Source organism: Carcharodon carcharias, chromosome 8 (assembly GCF_017639515.1).
Source record: "Carcharodon carcharias isolate sCarCar2 chromosome 8, sCarCar2.pri, whole genome shotgun sequence".
Classification (NCBI taxonomy): domain Eukaryota; kingdom Metazoa; phylum Chordata; class Chondrichthyes; order Lamniformes; family Lamnidae; genus Carcharodon; species Carcharodon carcharias.
The window spans coordinates 168,967,780-168,984,459 of record NC_054474.1 but is presented as its reverse complement, the minus strand read 5'-3'; the positions used below and the strand labels follow the sequence as shown (position 1 = coordinate 168,984,459).

Here is a 16,680-nt window from a genome sequence, read left to right as displayed (position 1 = left end):
GCGCCCCCCACCCCCACCCCCACCCCCAACCACCACCCCCACCCCAACTCCAACCCCCCGCCCCACCGATCACTCCCCAGCGGCCGCTCCTCTTTTTTTTTGAAGATGAACCCAGTTCCACAGGTCATTGCCGAACTCTCATTGGCTCCTCGGCTCGGCAGTTGAACCCTCGCACTCGCCGAGAGCCGCCCTCTCCATTGGTCGGCTCGGTGGTGGAGTTGAAAGTTCAAGGGTCGCAGGTCCCCTTAGCAACGCCAAGAGGAAGGAATCGTCTGGGGTGGGTGTGTGTGTGTGTGTGTGTGGGTGGGTGGGAAATAAGAGATAGGAAGCACCAAACTTTGGTGGCGCAGCCGTGCCGGTGTAAGTAAGTATAGCGAGGAAAAGGGGCTGAGTCCGTCAGTCATTGGGATGTTGGCGATAAATAAATACTGTCGGGGGTCGGGGGTGGGGGGAAGGGGGCTGAAAATCAATGGCTTACATCAGTGTTGCCCTTCAGGTCGGATTCTGGTGTCGTTGTAATCTGATATCCTTCCAGGGGGTCCCAGCAGTTTTGGGGTCCTTTTTCGTCTTTGGATGTGTTTCCAGGAGCACTAACTCAAACGTTGGGCTTCCAGATGTTTGGAGACGGTCGGCTTTTGCCCCAGTATTCCAAGGATTATTCCATTTAAATCTGTGGATCAGTGTGAGGTTATCCATTTTGGTCGGAAGCATTTAAAAAAGGCGACTTATTATTTAAAGGGAGAGAAACTTCAGAATGCTTCGGTGCAGAGGGATCTGGGTGTCCTCGTGCATGAATCGCTGAAAGCGAGTGTGCAGGTACAGCAGGTAATAAGGAAGGCAAATGGAATTGGCATTTATTGCTAAAGGAATAGATTATAAAAATAGGGAAGTGTTGTGGCAACTGTACAAGGCACAGGTGAGACCGCAGCTGGAGTACTGTGTGTAATTTTGGTCCCCTTACTTGAAGAAGGATGTAGTTGCATTGGAGGCGGTTCAGAGGAGGTTCAATAGATTGATTCCAGAGATGTGGGGCTTGTCTTATGAGGAGAGATTGAGCAGTTTAGGCCTATACTTGCTAGAGTTTAGAAGGATGAGAGGAGATCTAATTAAGGTATATAAGATGCTAAAGGGGATAGACAAAGTAGACGTGGAGCGGATGTTTCCCCTTATGGGGCATTCTAGAATGAGAGGCCATAGTTTTAGGCTAAGGGGTGAGATGAGGAGGAATTACTTTTCTCAAAGGGTCGTGAATCTGTGGAATTCACTACCTCAGAGTGCAGTCGATGCCAGGATGCTGAATAAGTTTAAGGAGGAGGTAGACAGGTTTTCAGTTAGTAACAGGTTGAAAGGTTATGTGGAGAGGGTGGGAAATTAGAGTTGGGGCCGAAATGAGATCAGCCATAATCGTATTGAATGGCGGGGCAGGCTTGAGGGGCTGAATTCCCTGCTCCTAGTTCTTATGTTCTTATGAACATGTGGATGTTGAGGCTGGGGTAAAAGCTTATTCCAAGTGGACACAACTGGTATCTAACATTTAACCTGCTAGTAGGAGGTAAATGGATATTAATATAAATGGCTTTGAGACGGAAAGCGGAGAGTAGTGATGAATGTTTAATTATCATACTGGGACTAGGGTGAAATATAAAGTGGGTGTCCCACAAGAATCGATGTTATATATTTTGTATATCCGAGTAAGATTTTTGTACGTTTGATTTTTAAACTTAATCCCAAGGATTGATAGGGAAGCTTGAGTGATTGATAAAACGGATTCAAAACTGCAGACAGCTGTTCGGCAGTTGGTTTACTACCTGTAGCACATAACTCGATCTTGATACCTGTGACAAATTTATTTACTCTAAGGCCACATTGAGGCTCCAATATGCTGTGGCATGGATTAATTTAAGTATTTGTGTTAATATAATTTAATAAGGATTAAATTATGATGCAATTAGTTTTTATACATTTCATATGATATGAAAGTTTAATTGTTCAATATCTGGCAGTTTTATTCCAGGTTTATCAAAAGATAATGGAATTGCTGACTGTCTTGGAGCCAGGGGAAAGTCCCCAATTAACAACATGGTAGGATCTCAAAGTGTACATTTAATTTCACTCTATCAATGGACATTGCAACTGTAAAGTGGAACAATGAAACAGGAATAACATGCCCCCACCTCATTTACTCTTCTGCTGTTGAAACTATACAGAATAATATGTTGTTGAAAGATGATATATAAATATATACAGTACTGGTTGCCATCTTGTTTTTAAAAAAGGGATTGGAGAGGACGCAAAAAGATTTACAGGAATGATAGCAAGGAAAGGCTGGGTCTCTTTTCTCTTGAAAAGATATGGCTGAGGGGTGACCTAACAGAAGTCTTTTAAAATTATGAAGGTTTTGATAGACACAGAGAGAATGTTTCCACTGTTGGGGAAGAGACCATCAATATAAGATAGTCACTAAGAAATCAAATGGGGATTTCAGAAGCCACTTCTTTACCTGGAAAGTGGTGAGAATGTGGAACTCACTACCACAGGTAATATTAAAGTGAATAGTATAGATGCATTAAACAGGAAGCCATATAAGCATATGAGGGAGAAAGGAATAGAGTGACTTGAGTTATCTGAGGAAGGATGGGAAGAAATTTGAGTGAAGCCTAAATGCTGGCATGGACTGATTGGACTGAACAGCTTGTTTCTGTTCAGTATATTCTATGTAATATGTAATGATTGTGACGTAAAGGAGGACTGATGATTCAGTGCTAGCACCTGCAGAGTGTCAAAATGTCATTTTCTGTCATGTTGCACATAATTCTACTTTCTGCATCATCAGTATGTTGGAGTAAAGATGCATTGCATAGTCTTCTAATCTAACTTATTATTTTCTAAGACCTCAAACCTGTTTTTTCCTTACTATATCAATCGTTCCTTAATCCTATGGTCGACAGGGTTTTGAACCCAGGCTTGGTGCTATTAGCTCTTGATTTATCTTATCTTCAATCCTACTCTCTTCAACCTTGTTAATGTTCCATGCTAGCACTTTTACCTAGATTTCTTCTTACTAAATTTCTTAATGCTTTTCACACGATACTATATATTTTTAAAGAAAGGAAGATTTTTTAAATTATTCATTAACTAAATGTGAGTGTTGCTAACACCAACAGCATTTATTGCTCATCCCCAACTGCCCTTGAGAAAATGGTGGTGAACTGCCTTCTTAAAACACTGTAGTCCATGAGTTTCTCATAGTGATTTAGTACAATTGAGAGGCTTGCTAGGCCATTTAAGAGAGCAATTAAGAGTCAACCACATTGCCGTGTGTATAGGAGACACACGTAGACCAGACCTGATAAGGATAGCAGATTTCCTTTCCTTAATAGATATTAGTGAACCAGATGGGTTTTTGAGACAATCCAGTAGTTTCACGGCCAGCATTACTAATATTTATTCCAAATTTTTAGTTTGTTAAATGAATTTAAGTTCCCCAGCTGCTGTGGTGGGATTTGAACTCGTGTCACCAGATCATTAGTCCAGGCCCCTGGATTACTAGCCCAGTAACATAACCACTACAGTATCCCTCATTCCAAGTTAATTATATTATTCAATCAAAAATTGAAATGATTTTACAATATACAGTAGTGGAGAAATTTACTTATAACGTGAAATTTTTCAGCTCAATTAATTTTAGAAATGGGATTAAAAGTTGAAAATATCTTCCATCCTGCCTCATCTCTAAAGACTTACACTGGCACATGTATCATTTTGAATATCATATGAAAGATGTACACCATCTGAACAGGAAAACCCCTGTTTTAAGGCACTGATCTGCTTAGAATGATCACTACAGCTCAGAACCAATTATAGTTCTTGGCGCTTTCCATTGGTTCAGTTGAAACTAATGAGAGCCTAAACCAAAACCTATCATCAACAGGAAAGGAGGAAGGGTGACCAACCCTGGAGAAATGATATGTGGTCCTAGTTGGAGAGAAGGTGTGGTCATCTCTGATCCAACCATCTATCAAAGCATGAAGAATGCCGGCTAACACACATCGGAATGCATTTGTAAACTCCAATAATTGGCGGCAGGAGACAACCCCAAACTCTAGTCAAGTAGTTTCTATATGCTTAACCTTCCAGTACAATAAATTGAAATATCACTTAATAGTCTAGTTAATGAGCAAATGATCTCCCAGTCTTGAAAACTACTAGACAGTTCTAAAGGTTGCTTTTCTGTTTGTTCAGCAACGTTGCGCGATGAGATTTTTTCACTCGGGTGACATCTAAGAGATGGTTAAAATTATTTAATTTTTTATAGCTAGGAACTGAATTTTTTCAGGGAGTAGCATACTCATATGAAACATAAAATTTCCTCCATAACAAGCTAAATTGTAATGATGCTAAATCATTAACCCTGCATTGTGAACATTATCATGAAGCAACGGTTTTGAACTGTGGTTGGATTGCAGCCAGCTACAGGGAAAAATAGGAAATGTATACTATTCATGAATAAAAATCTAAGAGGTTGTGCAGAACTCAATGTGACAGGGACTAGAAGGTAATTTCCCCCTCCCACTCATTAGCAGTTTTCTGTGCCAATTTTCCTCTCCTTCTCTAGTGCATTTCATCTCATAGGGTTACTGTTCCACAGATGCCAGTCATCCTATAGTACCTCCCCAAGGCACCTGTTGTTCATGCATTAGTCTTCATAATGAGTGTTAACAAACTCTTCTAACACAGAGACCACCATAGCCAAGAACACTTCTTTCTTTGCTTGAAAGTCATCCATAGATCCCATTCTATAGGCTCTGGATGTAATCAGGTGGGAGAATGTCATTTTTTAAAATCCAGGGCGCTATTACAATTTTAGGTTTTCATAGAACTGTTTCACAAGGACTCTCTTAATTGGATGTTATCCTCTATGCTAGAAGCTTTATTTTATTCAGTAATTTTCTCTTTTTCAGTGTTGTGAATTGCAATTACTCCCTTGTAGTCACCTTATTGGATTTAAAGTAGTTTCGTGTAGTGCTGACGTATTGAGTTCAGATTGGAGGAAACTAAAAACAGTTCTCTTGGTCAAAACTACTAATGTTTATTTAAAGCTTTAGACTGAATTGAAATATGAAGTACATTATGTTCAGATACCGAAGAAGTATAAAATGTAAATATAACATGTAAATATAACAAGATATGTCCAAGATGATGTTCAAAAGAAACATCTTTAGGTATAGATGCTTCTGAATGACATATCTCCTGATTTTTGTCTTGCATACTATTTTTGATGTTAGGCACAAAACTTCTGAGAATTCCATTGATGAAATACCAAAATTTGGAGAAAACTGAAATGCTTTTAAATACAAAACACCAAGTCCTGCACAATACCTTTTTAGCCAATATCCACACACCAAAGATTGGATCGGGACTTGGCATTTTATGTTTAAGGTTTGTATATATGATGCCCAAAATATCCCACAAATTGAATTCACAAGATATTGATAATCGAGCCAAGTATGAACACAGGAAGACAGCAATTAAACAGAATGAATTGCAGCTTCTACTTTGCAGAGGCATTAAATAATATTAGGCTACATTATCTATTATTATTTATTAAAATCTATAATAAAATTAACATCAACACAAGATTAAGTACTGATGACATCAAAAGAATTTTCATCTTTAATTTTTTAATATACATAATCTAGAGAACGTCATGAGCCTAATAGTAATTTAATTGCATTACAATATGTTTGCCATAGTTAGGTTTTGCTTAGTAACAGTGATACAAGGTAATATTTTGTGTCCAAGATTACATTAAAAGCTTAGGAAAATTAAGGTTGCATTCTATGTTTAACTTATCACTGATAAGCTTCCAGTGTAACGGCTGCACATTTATGACATGAGTATAAAATCATACAAACTGTGTCCTTGAGTGATAGGCTACTGTAATAGTCTGCCTTCCTCAGTCTATTCTGGATTCATTGTTTTCTCAAATCATCTTTTCCTACATAGGTAGTAGGTCTCTGCTATTATATTACAGTGCTTAGAACCCTATGCTTTTGATTTAACTGTTGTGATGCACTTTCCATTTGTTTTCTTATTTTCAATTCTTAAACACTACTTAAACATTACTGAAAACTGTCTAAACTTCTTCAAAAGTTCCCTTCAACTTCCCAAAACTTTCTGATGTGAGTGTAAAGTTTAACTTTATTATAAAGATCTTAATTTATTGACCAGTAATCACCAATCAAAATGACCAATTCAACCAACCAGATCAATTACCAAAGCATCATTTGACTAAATAACCTTGCCAGAAATAATATTGCCAAATTTGAATTAGCTTGTCAAAAATAAGAATCCAATTTTTTATACTTTTTGCTCCAGTGTCTCAACCACCGTAAGGAGACCTGCTTTCTCGTAGCAGTTCTCTTCCAAGATTGTAAATGATTCATTAACAGCTGATTTGGTCAAAAGTTGTAGCACATTAATCTGTCTGATCTTCACTTTTGGATGGCCTTAGCTTGAGCTGGTAGGAATGCCATAAAGTGAGGATGCCGTAAAAATGCAATGGTTAACTTGTTAGTGTTATCCTCACACGCAGATAGCTTTTCTTATCCCAGAATGTGTGCCTTAAGGCACTGTTTTTTAACCTGATTTAAAACAAACCAAATGATTGAGGTAAAGTTAGCAATATAACAACTCGGGGGTATAAAAACTATATACAATGACCCAAGTATATATAGATGTGAATGGAGTAATAGAAAGAATTCACACATCCGCCCAGGAACTTTTCATTTTTGTTTGTGACAATTCAATCAGCATTCATATTCTCCATGTCAACAGGTTTTCATCATGAAATTAACACTGTCAACTAACCCAGAAATGGAAAACCATTAACATTTTTATGTTTATATATTATCATTTGCATAGCCATTAACAATTTAAATCTAGGGTTAAAGTACTGCTGTTGATCACTAAAGCAGCAACCAATTAATATGGAATAAACAAACTCCACACATAGTGAGCTAATTGTAGTACCTCCACCATCGTCCCAGCTGTAATTGGCTAAATCAATACAGATTGAAGGTTAAATCTTGGCCTTTTTTGGTTTGTATGACTTGTCTAATTGCCACAGGTGTCAGCTGTTGCTCAGCACTCTTAACTCTAGTCAAAAGCTTCAGCTCTCACTCCAGGGTCCTGAGCACAAAACCTAGGTTGGCAGTCCAGTGCTGCGCAGTCAGAGATGCTGTTTTTCAGAAGAGGCATTCACCCAAGGCACATCTGCTCTCTCAGGTGGACGTAAAAATCCTGTGGCACCATTTCAAAGAAGAGTTGAGGCATTCTTCCCTATTTCCTGGAAATTATCTATCCCTTAAACTATGTCACTAATAGTGATTGTCTGGTCATCATTATATAACTGTTTGTAGGTGCTGCTTCTCAATTTTGCATTTCACTCTTGTGTCTATTGTGTTCAGACCTTCAGTGAACATAAGGACAAACAGGTTGGAGAACATCCTAATGAGTCAGCTATTCACAATCCAGGACATGAGAGACCCATAGGGAGAGTTTCCCTAACTGCATACTGTAACTTTCTTTCGTATGTCCTAGTCACCTTGGAGAAAGATCTTGGGGTGTTCACAGTACATTTGGAGCCTTCTGTGACTGTGACAGTAGGACATCAACTATCTTTGAAAGAAATCAAATTACAATTTAACTTTATTATTGAACATCTTAGTTTGAATGGGCCATATGTATGCATAGCATCTTTTTGGTAGCATTGGGTAACCTAGTGCCATGCTATTGATCCATTTCAAAGTATTCCTAATCTCAATGCTGTGGAATAGCTCAAGAGGGGAGAAGGTAAAATACAGAAATCTTGTAGGGAAAAATATTGTGCACTAAGTTTCACAATAAATGGTGATCTTTATATGATTATAAAATCTAACAGAGAAGAGGAGATTGATAATGACATTCTTTCTAGAGAACTGTTCAGAAGGGCTTAAAGACTCATGCCTATTTTCACTGAGAGTGAATTTTAATGTCTTGGCTAAGCAGGCAGCAATGTTTGAGTTTGTTCATTTCTCCCCCACCCCTGTTTATAGGTATGCTGTTGTACCAAGAGGGGAGAATCCAGATGTTCGAGTTGGTCATACTCTCACATATGTTCCAGATACCTCTGAGAGGGGGAAGGTCATTATAGTTGGAGGAGCAAACCCCAATGGAAGTTTTTCTGATGCCCATATCTTAGATCTGGGTAACAACATTTTTTTCTTTATTTTGTTTGCATATTAAAATTGAAATTTTCAGTAGACTAATTTATATTAATACCAAATTCCAGAATTAACTTTGCTGAAGTTTTGTTGTTTCCCTTCCTTCTACATAAAGCCTAGATTTGCTACTGTATTTTAGTAATGTGCCCAGTAAGTTTGTAGAATAAAAAAATTAAGTGATCTTAGAAGTAACTGGAGAATAGTTTTGGTGAAGGCATGTTGACAACACCAGCTCACATCAGCTCAGGATTGTGATTCTTCACATTGTGAGTTCACAGTCTCTGTTCTGTCTTTGCATAATTCTCAATTATGGGAAAACCCCAGAAAGTTAAGGAAAAGAAGCTGCTTGTGTCCAAGTCTTATCACTCTTTGGATGACTGTAGTTTGCTGCAGTAGACTCTTGGTATAGAATGGTACTGTTGGATTTAAATACCATCAGTGCTGCTCAGTGACTTCACAATTGATGACTCTAAAATGAGATGCAATTTTAGCTTTCCTTGAGTGAAACTCTCATTTTAGTGAGGCACAACATTAAATGTCACAGCCATGAGGTTCCAACTGTGTTACAATGTTGGGGACAGAAGGCCTGGGCCAAACCCAAGGCCAGTGGATTGCATTGTGAATATTGTTATTGGCTACTATCAGTTGTGATTGATTTAAGCAACTGTGTACAAAATGTATAAATATTGTAATAACATGTAATATGTGATGTCTAAATTATTTTCAACGTGTGTCATTAAACTTGTCATTCAAACAATCACACACATGCTAAACAGATAAGTTCCTCAAAAAGTTCAGTTAAAGTTTCTTGATAAAGTGTACAAGACTCTAGATTGCCTCTGCAATGCTATAGAGTGCTTATCCACTTCTCCAATATAGTGTGTTTGCAAACCTACTCATTATCAACTAATATATGTACGAAGGTCCCATTCTCTTTCTCCTCTATTTTCCTACTTTTGCAACCTTTTTGCTTAAGCACCAATTCACTGAGTCACCTTTTGCAATGTTTGTTTTTTAGTAGCAGTGTTTTAGTGGCTGGGATCCAGTAATGTAACGTTGGGATAATGTGCTAATGATTTCTGTGTTATCAGGCCACGCCTGATGCAATACTAATTGAGCGGTCTATTCCTTCAGTTATTTGTACTGTTGTTAATACTTGTCTGTTGTACAAGATTTCCTTTTTGAGATTATCTATTTATTGCTTTGTATCCATAGCTGTGCATTGACTAATTTTGTTCCCTGTAAATAGACAAACATGAGTGGGATGTACCAGAGTGGAAGGGGTTACTGCCACGATATGAGCATTCCAGCTTTGTTCCAGTGAGCAGACCTGGTGACCTTTGGTTATTTGGTGGTGCAGATGAATCTGCAAACAGGAACTGTGTCCAAGTTTTAAACTTTGGTAAAGTTACATTTAATAACATTGATTCCACTGCCATTAGTCAACTACAAGCAACTAAACCTTTAGGAGCCTAATAACTGGCACAATGTTAATGTCCTTTAGTGATTTACACACATTAAGATTTTTGAGCAAGAAGACACCTGAGTGCTGATAAGGAGTTTTTTATACATTCCTTCAAAACTCCATTCAGTATTATAAAGTATTTATTTGGTAGGAAAAGTATAATTGTGTGATAGACCTTTAATCTTTGCTTAGCAGTATTTTTATATTGTTAAATCAGATTAGTTTGTAAATTGCATTTTTCACATAGAATTAAATATATGTGTGCTGCTAGTGCAATAAACAAACTTTTGTAATTTTTGAATAGAAGAAAAATTGCCCAAATGGTGGTCTTGGTTCAAAAATTAATAAACTTGTAATAAAAAATGCTGCAAATACAAAGGTCATTCAATACCTAAAGAGAAAGGTTAATGGGCCAAAATTTGCTGCCAAAATAATAGTGAGTTTATTGCACATAGCATTTCCTCCATGTAACTAACTCAGCAATGTGTGGCATGAAGAGATACTCCCGGAGTTGTGAATAGTCACAGATTGCTGGACGATTTGCACTGCTTCACCATTAACCATGCAAGATGATAGCTCACCATCTGTGCATTTCAAGAAATTGTTGCATTTGCCCTGTAAAAACAACTTAAACTCACCATTACACAGTTAGGGCTGGTAAGGCCCCGTTTAAGGATGAGATTTATGTTCCCGCAATGCCCCTTAACCTCCCTGTCCCAGAAAGTGAACAACAGAAAATATGGAATTTCATTCCTACAGGTGGTAAATTTTTCTTGGAGCTTTTTAAAATTTACCATTTTTACATCCCTTTTTCTTTATTTTCTCGTTCAATCCAATCTTTTGTTCCCTTCTCTATTTCTCTTTGTACCCAATTTGACTTTTAATTCACCGAGATGCCTCCTCCATTGCCATCTGAATCCCTATACCTCATTGGTTAAACTGTTTGTCCTGTTGCTAAGGTCTCTGATGCCCATTGACCTCACATCAGCTCATATTTCCAGCATTTTGGAGTACAAATGTTTTTCAAGCTGATGGGCGAGGAACAAAATCTACCACACGGGGCATACTGAAAGATACCCTGCTCCAGTAAGTTCTGGGCCATTGTGTTGAATGTAACTCTTCATCAAATAGAAATCCGTACAGATCAGCAAGGTTCAAGTTTAAGCAGAGGTAGATAGACACAGTGGGGACTGCTACAAGTGACCACAGAGTCCCATTGTAAAGGGAGGTTTAAAAACTGCCAGGGTTCCCACTTGTGACTGCTATCCAGTAACTAGCTGGAAGCACAGTTGAGTTATTTTTTTAACACATGCCCTCTATTGAGCTGGATGTTAGTTGCACTCATTTTAATTGAATACTTTTATTAAAGCATCAATGCAAAGTACAAACTTGAACTCAAAAATGATTATTTTTGATCAGACATAATGTTGTTGTTGCTGTGTGTACTGTCTAAACCAGAAACTGGAGTGTGGAGAAGCCCAGCAGTAAATGGTACTCCACCAACACCCCGAACATGTCATGGCTCTACTGCAGCTATTGGAGATTGCCTCTATGTTTTTGGTGGTGGGGATAAAGGAGCAGAACCTGTACAAGATACACAACTCCATGTGTTTAATAAAGGTACAAATAAACAGCTTACTAAGAGATTTGAAGTAATGCTGACCTTGAGGCTGAATTTTTATACCCAAGTCATAGGGAATTGAGAAAATTGAGACTGGAGGTAGTGAGGGTATCAGTGTCAGTGGAGGCGAGGTGCAGTCTATGTTATGGCCAAGATATGGGGTCAACTCAGTTGAACTAGCCATCCAAGATAGAAGCGAGAACTTGGATTTGTATTGCACCTTTCACATTTGTAGGATACCCAAAACACTTCATCGCTCATGAATTACTTTTTAGATGCAGTGACTACCGCTTTGTAGGAAAGCGTGGTGGCCAGATTGTGCGCAAGGTTTCACGAACAACAAATGTTCACTGGTTGGCACCTCTAACAATGAAGCACCCTTCATTACTCATATGCTGGGTTTGGACTTCAATCTAAAACCTTTTGACTCGAGAGGCAAAACTGCTGCCAGTGAACTAAGGTGATGGTGGTGAATGTCTCCCAGGACTTGGTGTGTATCTTCCCTACTTAAAGGTGATTACTGCATCTGCAGATGCTGTGTTAGTCCCTTAGCAGAGGATAAGTAAGCAACTTGCTTCCAGAAATTTATTGCTGCTACTTGAGCCTGCTGCTGGGATCACTTATCTATCTTTGAGGCTGCAAACGTGCAGCAATTCTTCACTTCCATTTACTATTAGTGAGGGACAGAAACTCACTTTACAGGCATCATGGCACCAGTCTACTGCTTCATCATGGCATGAGATAATCCAAATACTGAAAATGCCACAGATAAATTGTCAATATGTAGTAATTAACAATCTTTTCTCCCCATGAAAATGCTAATGCAAATTTATCTACTTTTTAGCCACACTTAACTGGTCACAGCAATCAACAGAAGGCAAACCACCAGCCCCAAGACATGGCCATGTGATGGTTGCTGTAGATAGCAAATTATACATCCACGGAGGATTAGCAGGGGAAAATTTTTTTAACGATATGTATTTCATTGATACGGGTAAGTCTTGCACATACGTTTACTTTTAAGATATGAAAAATTATGGTTGTAGCAATCCTTATTGTTAGTTGAAGTATTTTGGAAACTTTGCAATCTTGATTTTAAGGAAATATGCACAAGTAGTGGCTAGTTACAGAAAAGTACAGGATGAGGACAGAGTAGGTTGGCTGGTTGTTCTCATCAGACTTGCAATCATCCTCAGTACTAGGGAACCTAAAGGAGGGGGACATTTAGAACGAGAGATTACATATGATGAAGGAATTGATTACTCAATTCAAAGAAAAAGAAACTGGAGGAAATAAGAGGATTACTACAATAAAGTGCTTGGAGCCAGACCTGACAGCAAAATATTCACAATTTTTAAAAATGCATTCAGTAAAATTCTAAATATATTCTAAAAAGAATTTTTCATTGTATAATACCTGACGTACAGCTCCAGTTAACATGAGATGGATAAAAGTAAAAATGAAGGGTGACATCCCAGGAGGCCGTGCAGCTCACTCTGCATTTTCCCATGGAAAGTACATATTCATCTTTGGTGGTATGGATGTCACAGGAGCATTGAACACCATGTATAAGTATCATGTTGGTAGGTGCCTTCAATTCCTTCTGTATCTTAAGGTTCTGTGATGGGCTTGTTCATTTGAAAATCGATCCAGCAACAGACCAATAATTTATTTTAATCTGTTAAAATGAGCCACATTTGATTTTCAATAAACTTCATAGGCTGGATTTTACCATTGGCAAGCAGGGGCGGGGCCCGCTCGCCGACACAAAATGACGTGCGGTGATGTCGGGCTGCACTCCCAATGTCACCGCGCTCCATTTAAATTTTCAGGAAGGTGGGGGCGCAGCAAAATCAGCTGCATGCCAGCCTGTCAATAGCCAATTGAGGCCATTGACAGAGTAATTAGTGGACCTGCCCGTCCAACCTTAAGGTGGCAGGAAGGCCAGGAGCCCTAGCAGGAAGTAGAAAAAACATGAAACCTCATGCACAGGCAGGATGAGATTTCATGTAGGGTTTTAAAAATTTTAATGAAGTTTTTGGATATTATGAACATGTTCCACACGTGACAGTCACATGAGGGGACATGTAAGGGAAATTCTTTTTTCTATTTTTAATATTTTTGAAAGTAGAGGTTCAGCCCCATAAGTGGCCTCTCCTTGGAAAGTAAAAATCTCAAATTATGCGTTTGCCCGGTTACATAATCTGCACAATTATCTCATTATTGGACTTCCAAAGTTTGTGTAAGTAGTCAGATGCAAAACAGACTTTTTTGTTATCAGTAGTAGATGATACTTGCTTTTATTAGCCGAGGCATAGAATATAAGAGCAGGGAGGTTATGCTGGAACTGTATAAAACACTGGTTAGGCCACAGCTAAGAGTATTGAGTGCAATTCTGGAATCCACATTATAGGAAGGATGTGATTGTACTAGAGTGAGTAGAGATTTACCAGGATGCTGCCTGGGCTGAAGTTTTAGTTATGAGGAGAGATTGGATAGACTGGGGTTATTTTCCTTGGAGCAGAGATTGAGGGGCATAGATAGGGTAGACGAAGGAAATTTTCCCCTTGGGAAGGATAACCAGGGGGCATAAATGTAGATGACTCTATTCCAGAAATATTACTTATGTTACAAAGGGGGTGCCACATTGATTTACATTGGCCTTGTTTTCTACAATGGTATGTAATCTTAAAATTCAAATATTACTCAGTTTTGGTTGCTATTTCTACTGGGCAATATATTTTTCATCTTTCTCTGCCCTATTAGTACTTTTAAAAAAAAAAATCCACCACCCTTAGATGCCCCTGCTCGACATGCAATTCATAACAGGGCACTAGACCTGTTCCCAGGCATCTGCTAATACTGTTTGTAACTAGTTATTAAAAATATTCACAGTATATTACATGCACAGGATGACTAATTTCATGGCAAGTTAACTTTAAGTAGACCTGTTAACCAAAGGAGTATTAAAATGAAAGGAATACGAGTCAGCCACAACCTTATTCATGTGTATATTAGTTTCAAATATGTTTTTTTATAACGTTTCCTTCTTGCAGAAGCTAGCTTAAGTACTATTGCTTTGTCCACTTCCACACCTGAAATAAAAGTCCACTTAAGTTCTCCTATATTCCTTCAAGTACACTACTGTTATATGATCCTCTTTAGAAGTTTCACTTCAAATTGTTTAATTTTACTTTTTACAGAAACAAATTGTTGGACACTGTTAGAATTTGATTCCCCTCTGCCAGCAAGACGACTGGATCATGCCATGTGTGTTATACCCTGGAAAATAAGAGAATATGAAACTTCAACTCCTGCAGCAAATGATAGTGATGGACAATCAGATAAGGTGAACACACATGAGGAATCTAACAAGCAAAGTGGGACTGAGGGAAATCTTACTCAAAGGAATTGTTCAGTGGTTCAAAATCAAACTGAGAGCATTGTGAATCTGTGCTTGATATTTGGTGGTATGGATACTCAAGGGGGGGTTTATAATGACTGCTTTGTCACAGTAATTGATGGCTATTAATTGCATTCTCTAGGTCTTGTATCAGACACATTGGTGTATGCACTATAGTAGGAAAGTGGAGGACTGCTAAGATAGTGCAGACTCTCGACAAAAATCATGTTGCCAAATCAAAGTACAGTGGATACTTAGGCTCATGTCTGCCTGTATCTGGAGACTACCACTCTCCCTACAGAAGCTGTCAAATATTTCCAGCAGTTCTTTTGATGTCACCAGTTCACTTTTAGATCACTGTTCTGATTCAAGTGTCCATTTAACTGGACAGGAACTTTAATGAAACCTATGCAATTATATATAAACTCTCTCATATTGTTAAATCATGGCTGTAAATTTACTTTAAAAGTTCCAAACGGTCCCATTAACTAAAGCCTTCCAATTTCAATGAAGTGAGATAACTATAAGCATAAATTTAGTGGAGCTCAATGGTAAAGAATCTACTATGCAAGTTATTTGAAAAAGCTGTAGTTTGATTCCCATACTCCAGCTTCCAGCACCTCCAATGATTGAGAAGTTGTCACCTTGTGTTGCAGGGTGTTATCGCACTATATTTCTTTAACCTTAAAGGTTTCTCAGAGTACTCCATTCAGGCATATAAGGCCTGTATCTTTTATCCATAAAAAATAGAAAAATTAACCTTCAGGAAATTTTACATGCCTGAATGATTTATACAATGAGATTTTTTTTGTATTTTATTATATGCTGCCCTTAGTTTAAAAGCTATTCCAATTTAAGATGCAGCTGAAAAATCTAACCTTTAAAATCACATACAAAAGTACGTCAAAGCATCATTAGAACAACTTATTCACAGCACAATACCAAAAAGCAAAGTGTTATCAAAAATGTGAAATTCCAAGATATTCTGCATATTGAAAAGGAGATTTTTAAAATAGTTGTACGTTTATTTTATAAAATAAAATAGAAATTGATTAAAGTTGCTCAACTGTACATCCTAAACTTTTGTTCATATGCCTTTGTGTTGTCCACATGTATTTACTATTGGTTTTGATACTGGAGTTAATTCATGCTGTTTCCTAGTAAGCATAAGGTACACAATAAATTTGTCATTCAGTAACCTGATGAACTAGTGGCTGTTCTTTTCAGAAAGTAATGTCAGAAAACAAGCTGTCCATGGTGTCCATTCATCTGTGATATGAGAAATCTAGGATACGAGATTTTCCCCTTACAGCTCCTGGAATAAAGAGATTGATGAAATCTCTCAGCACCATTTTCTAAATTATTCCTTCAAATTTATGCTGGGTTAAGTAGTCACATTAAACATGTTGCATTCACAGCAGTTGTAGTGTTAAATGCTAGAATCAGTGGGTGAAATCTGATTTGAAAAATAGCACCCATTACATGTTCTTCCAAAAATCCCAACACTACTTGACTTCCAGGTGTTGGATTCTGTAAGAACTGCAACAGAGCAAATTGCATTGATGATCCACTTCAACAGTAGTTTCCCCTCACTGACATTCATTTTTAACTGTCAGGCACTTAGCTGGAGCATTGCCTGGCCTGACAGCAAATTAGTTACCTGTGAAATATCTGGGAAAAAAGTCTCTTCCACACCGCCAAACCTGGAAAAACAAATCAGGACAAAGGATAATAGCACTGACCTAATCCATAATCTCTAAAAACTCATTTGGCATTCAAGTTTGTAAGGTGAAAATAACTTGTGCAGAAATAATGCACTTACCTCAATTTGTTCCACACGTGTTATATACTTCAGGCAAGACACAAGGTTCAACATTGAGAAATCTAACAAATTAAACAGTCAATGAGCAAACCTAATTGAGTAGTC

At 38.0% G+C, this 16,680-nt stretch overlaps 1 protein-coding gene across 10 annotated transcripts; it reads left to right on the top strand.

Moving 5' to 3' along the window:
- The first annotated feature begins 125 nt into the window (after positions 1-125).
- rabepk (Rab9 effector protein with kelch motifs) lies at positions 126-15,951 on the top strand. Of its 10 annotated transcripts, XM_041193220.1 has the most exons (9): positions 244-277; positions 2,015-2,082; positions 5,286-5,439; positions 8,097-8,248; positions 9,514-9,666; positions 11,188-11,349; positions 12,195-12,344; positions 12,778-12,933; positions 14,554-15,951. In XM_041193220.1, exons 3-9 carry the CDS (start codon positions 5,312-5,314, stop codon positions 14,880-14,882), a joined length of 1,230 nt encoding a protein of 409 aa, XP_041049154.1. In that variant the 5' UTR covers positions 244-277; positions 2,015-2,082; positions 5,286-5,311; the 3' UTR covers positions 14,883-15,951. The 10 variants fall into 10 exon arrangements, with proteins under 10 accessions (XP_041049157.1, XP_041049163.1, XP_041049162.1 ...); XM_041193223.1 differs by lacking the exon at positions 5,286-5,439 and having other exon boundaries at positions 126-277; positions 2,004-2,082; XM_041193228.1 differs by lacking the exon at positions 12,778-12,933 and having other exon boundaries at positions 239-277.
- The last annotated feature ends 729 nt before the right edge of the window (positions 15,952-16,680 follow it).

Bases quoted from the DNA above. Each gene is read 5' to 3' on its own strand.
- rabepk (XM_041193220.1), top strand. From the start codon at position 5,312: ATGAAATACCAAAATTTGGAGAAAACTGAAATGCTTTTAAATACAAAA. The intron at 5,440-8,096 runs GTTTGTATATAT...CCCTGTTTATAG, and splicing joins CTTGGCATTTTATGTTTAAG to GTATGCTGTTGTACCAAGAG. The intron at 11,350-12,194 runs GTACAAATAAAC...TCTACTTTTTAG, and splicing joins ACTCCATGTGTTTAATAAAG to CCACACTTAACTGGTCACAG.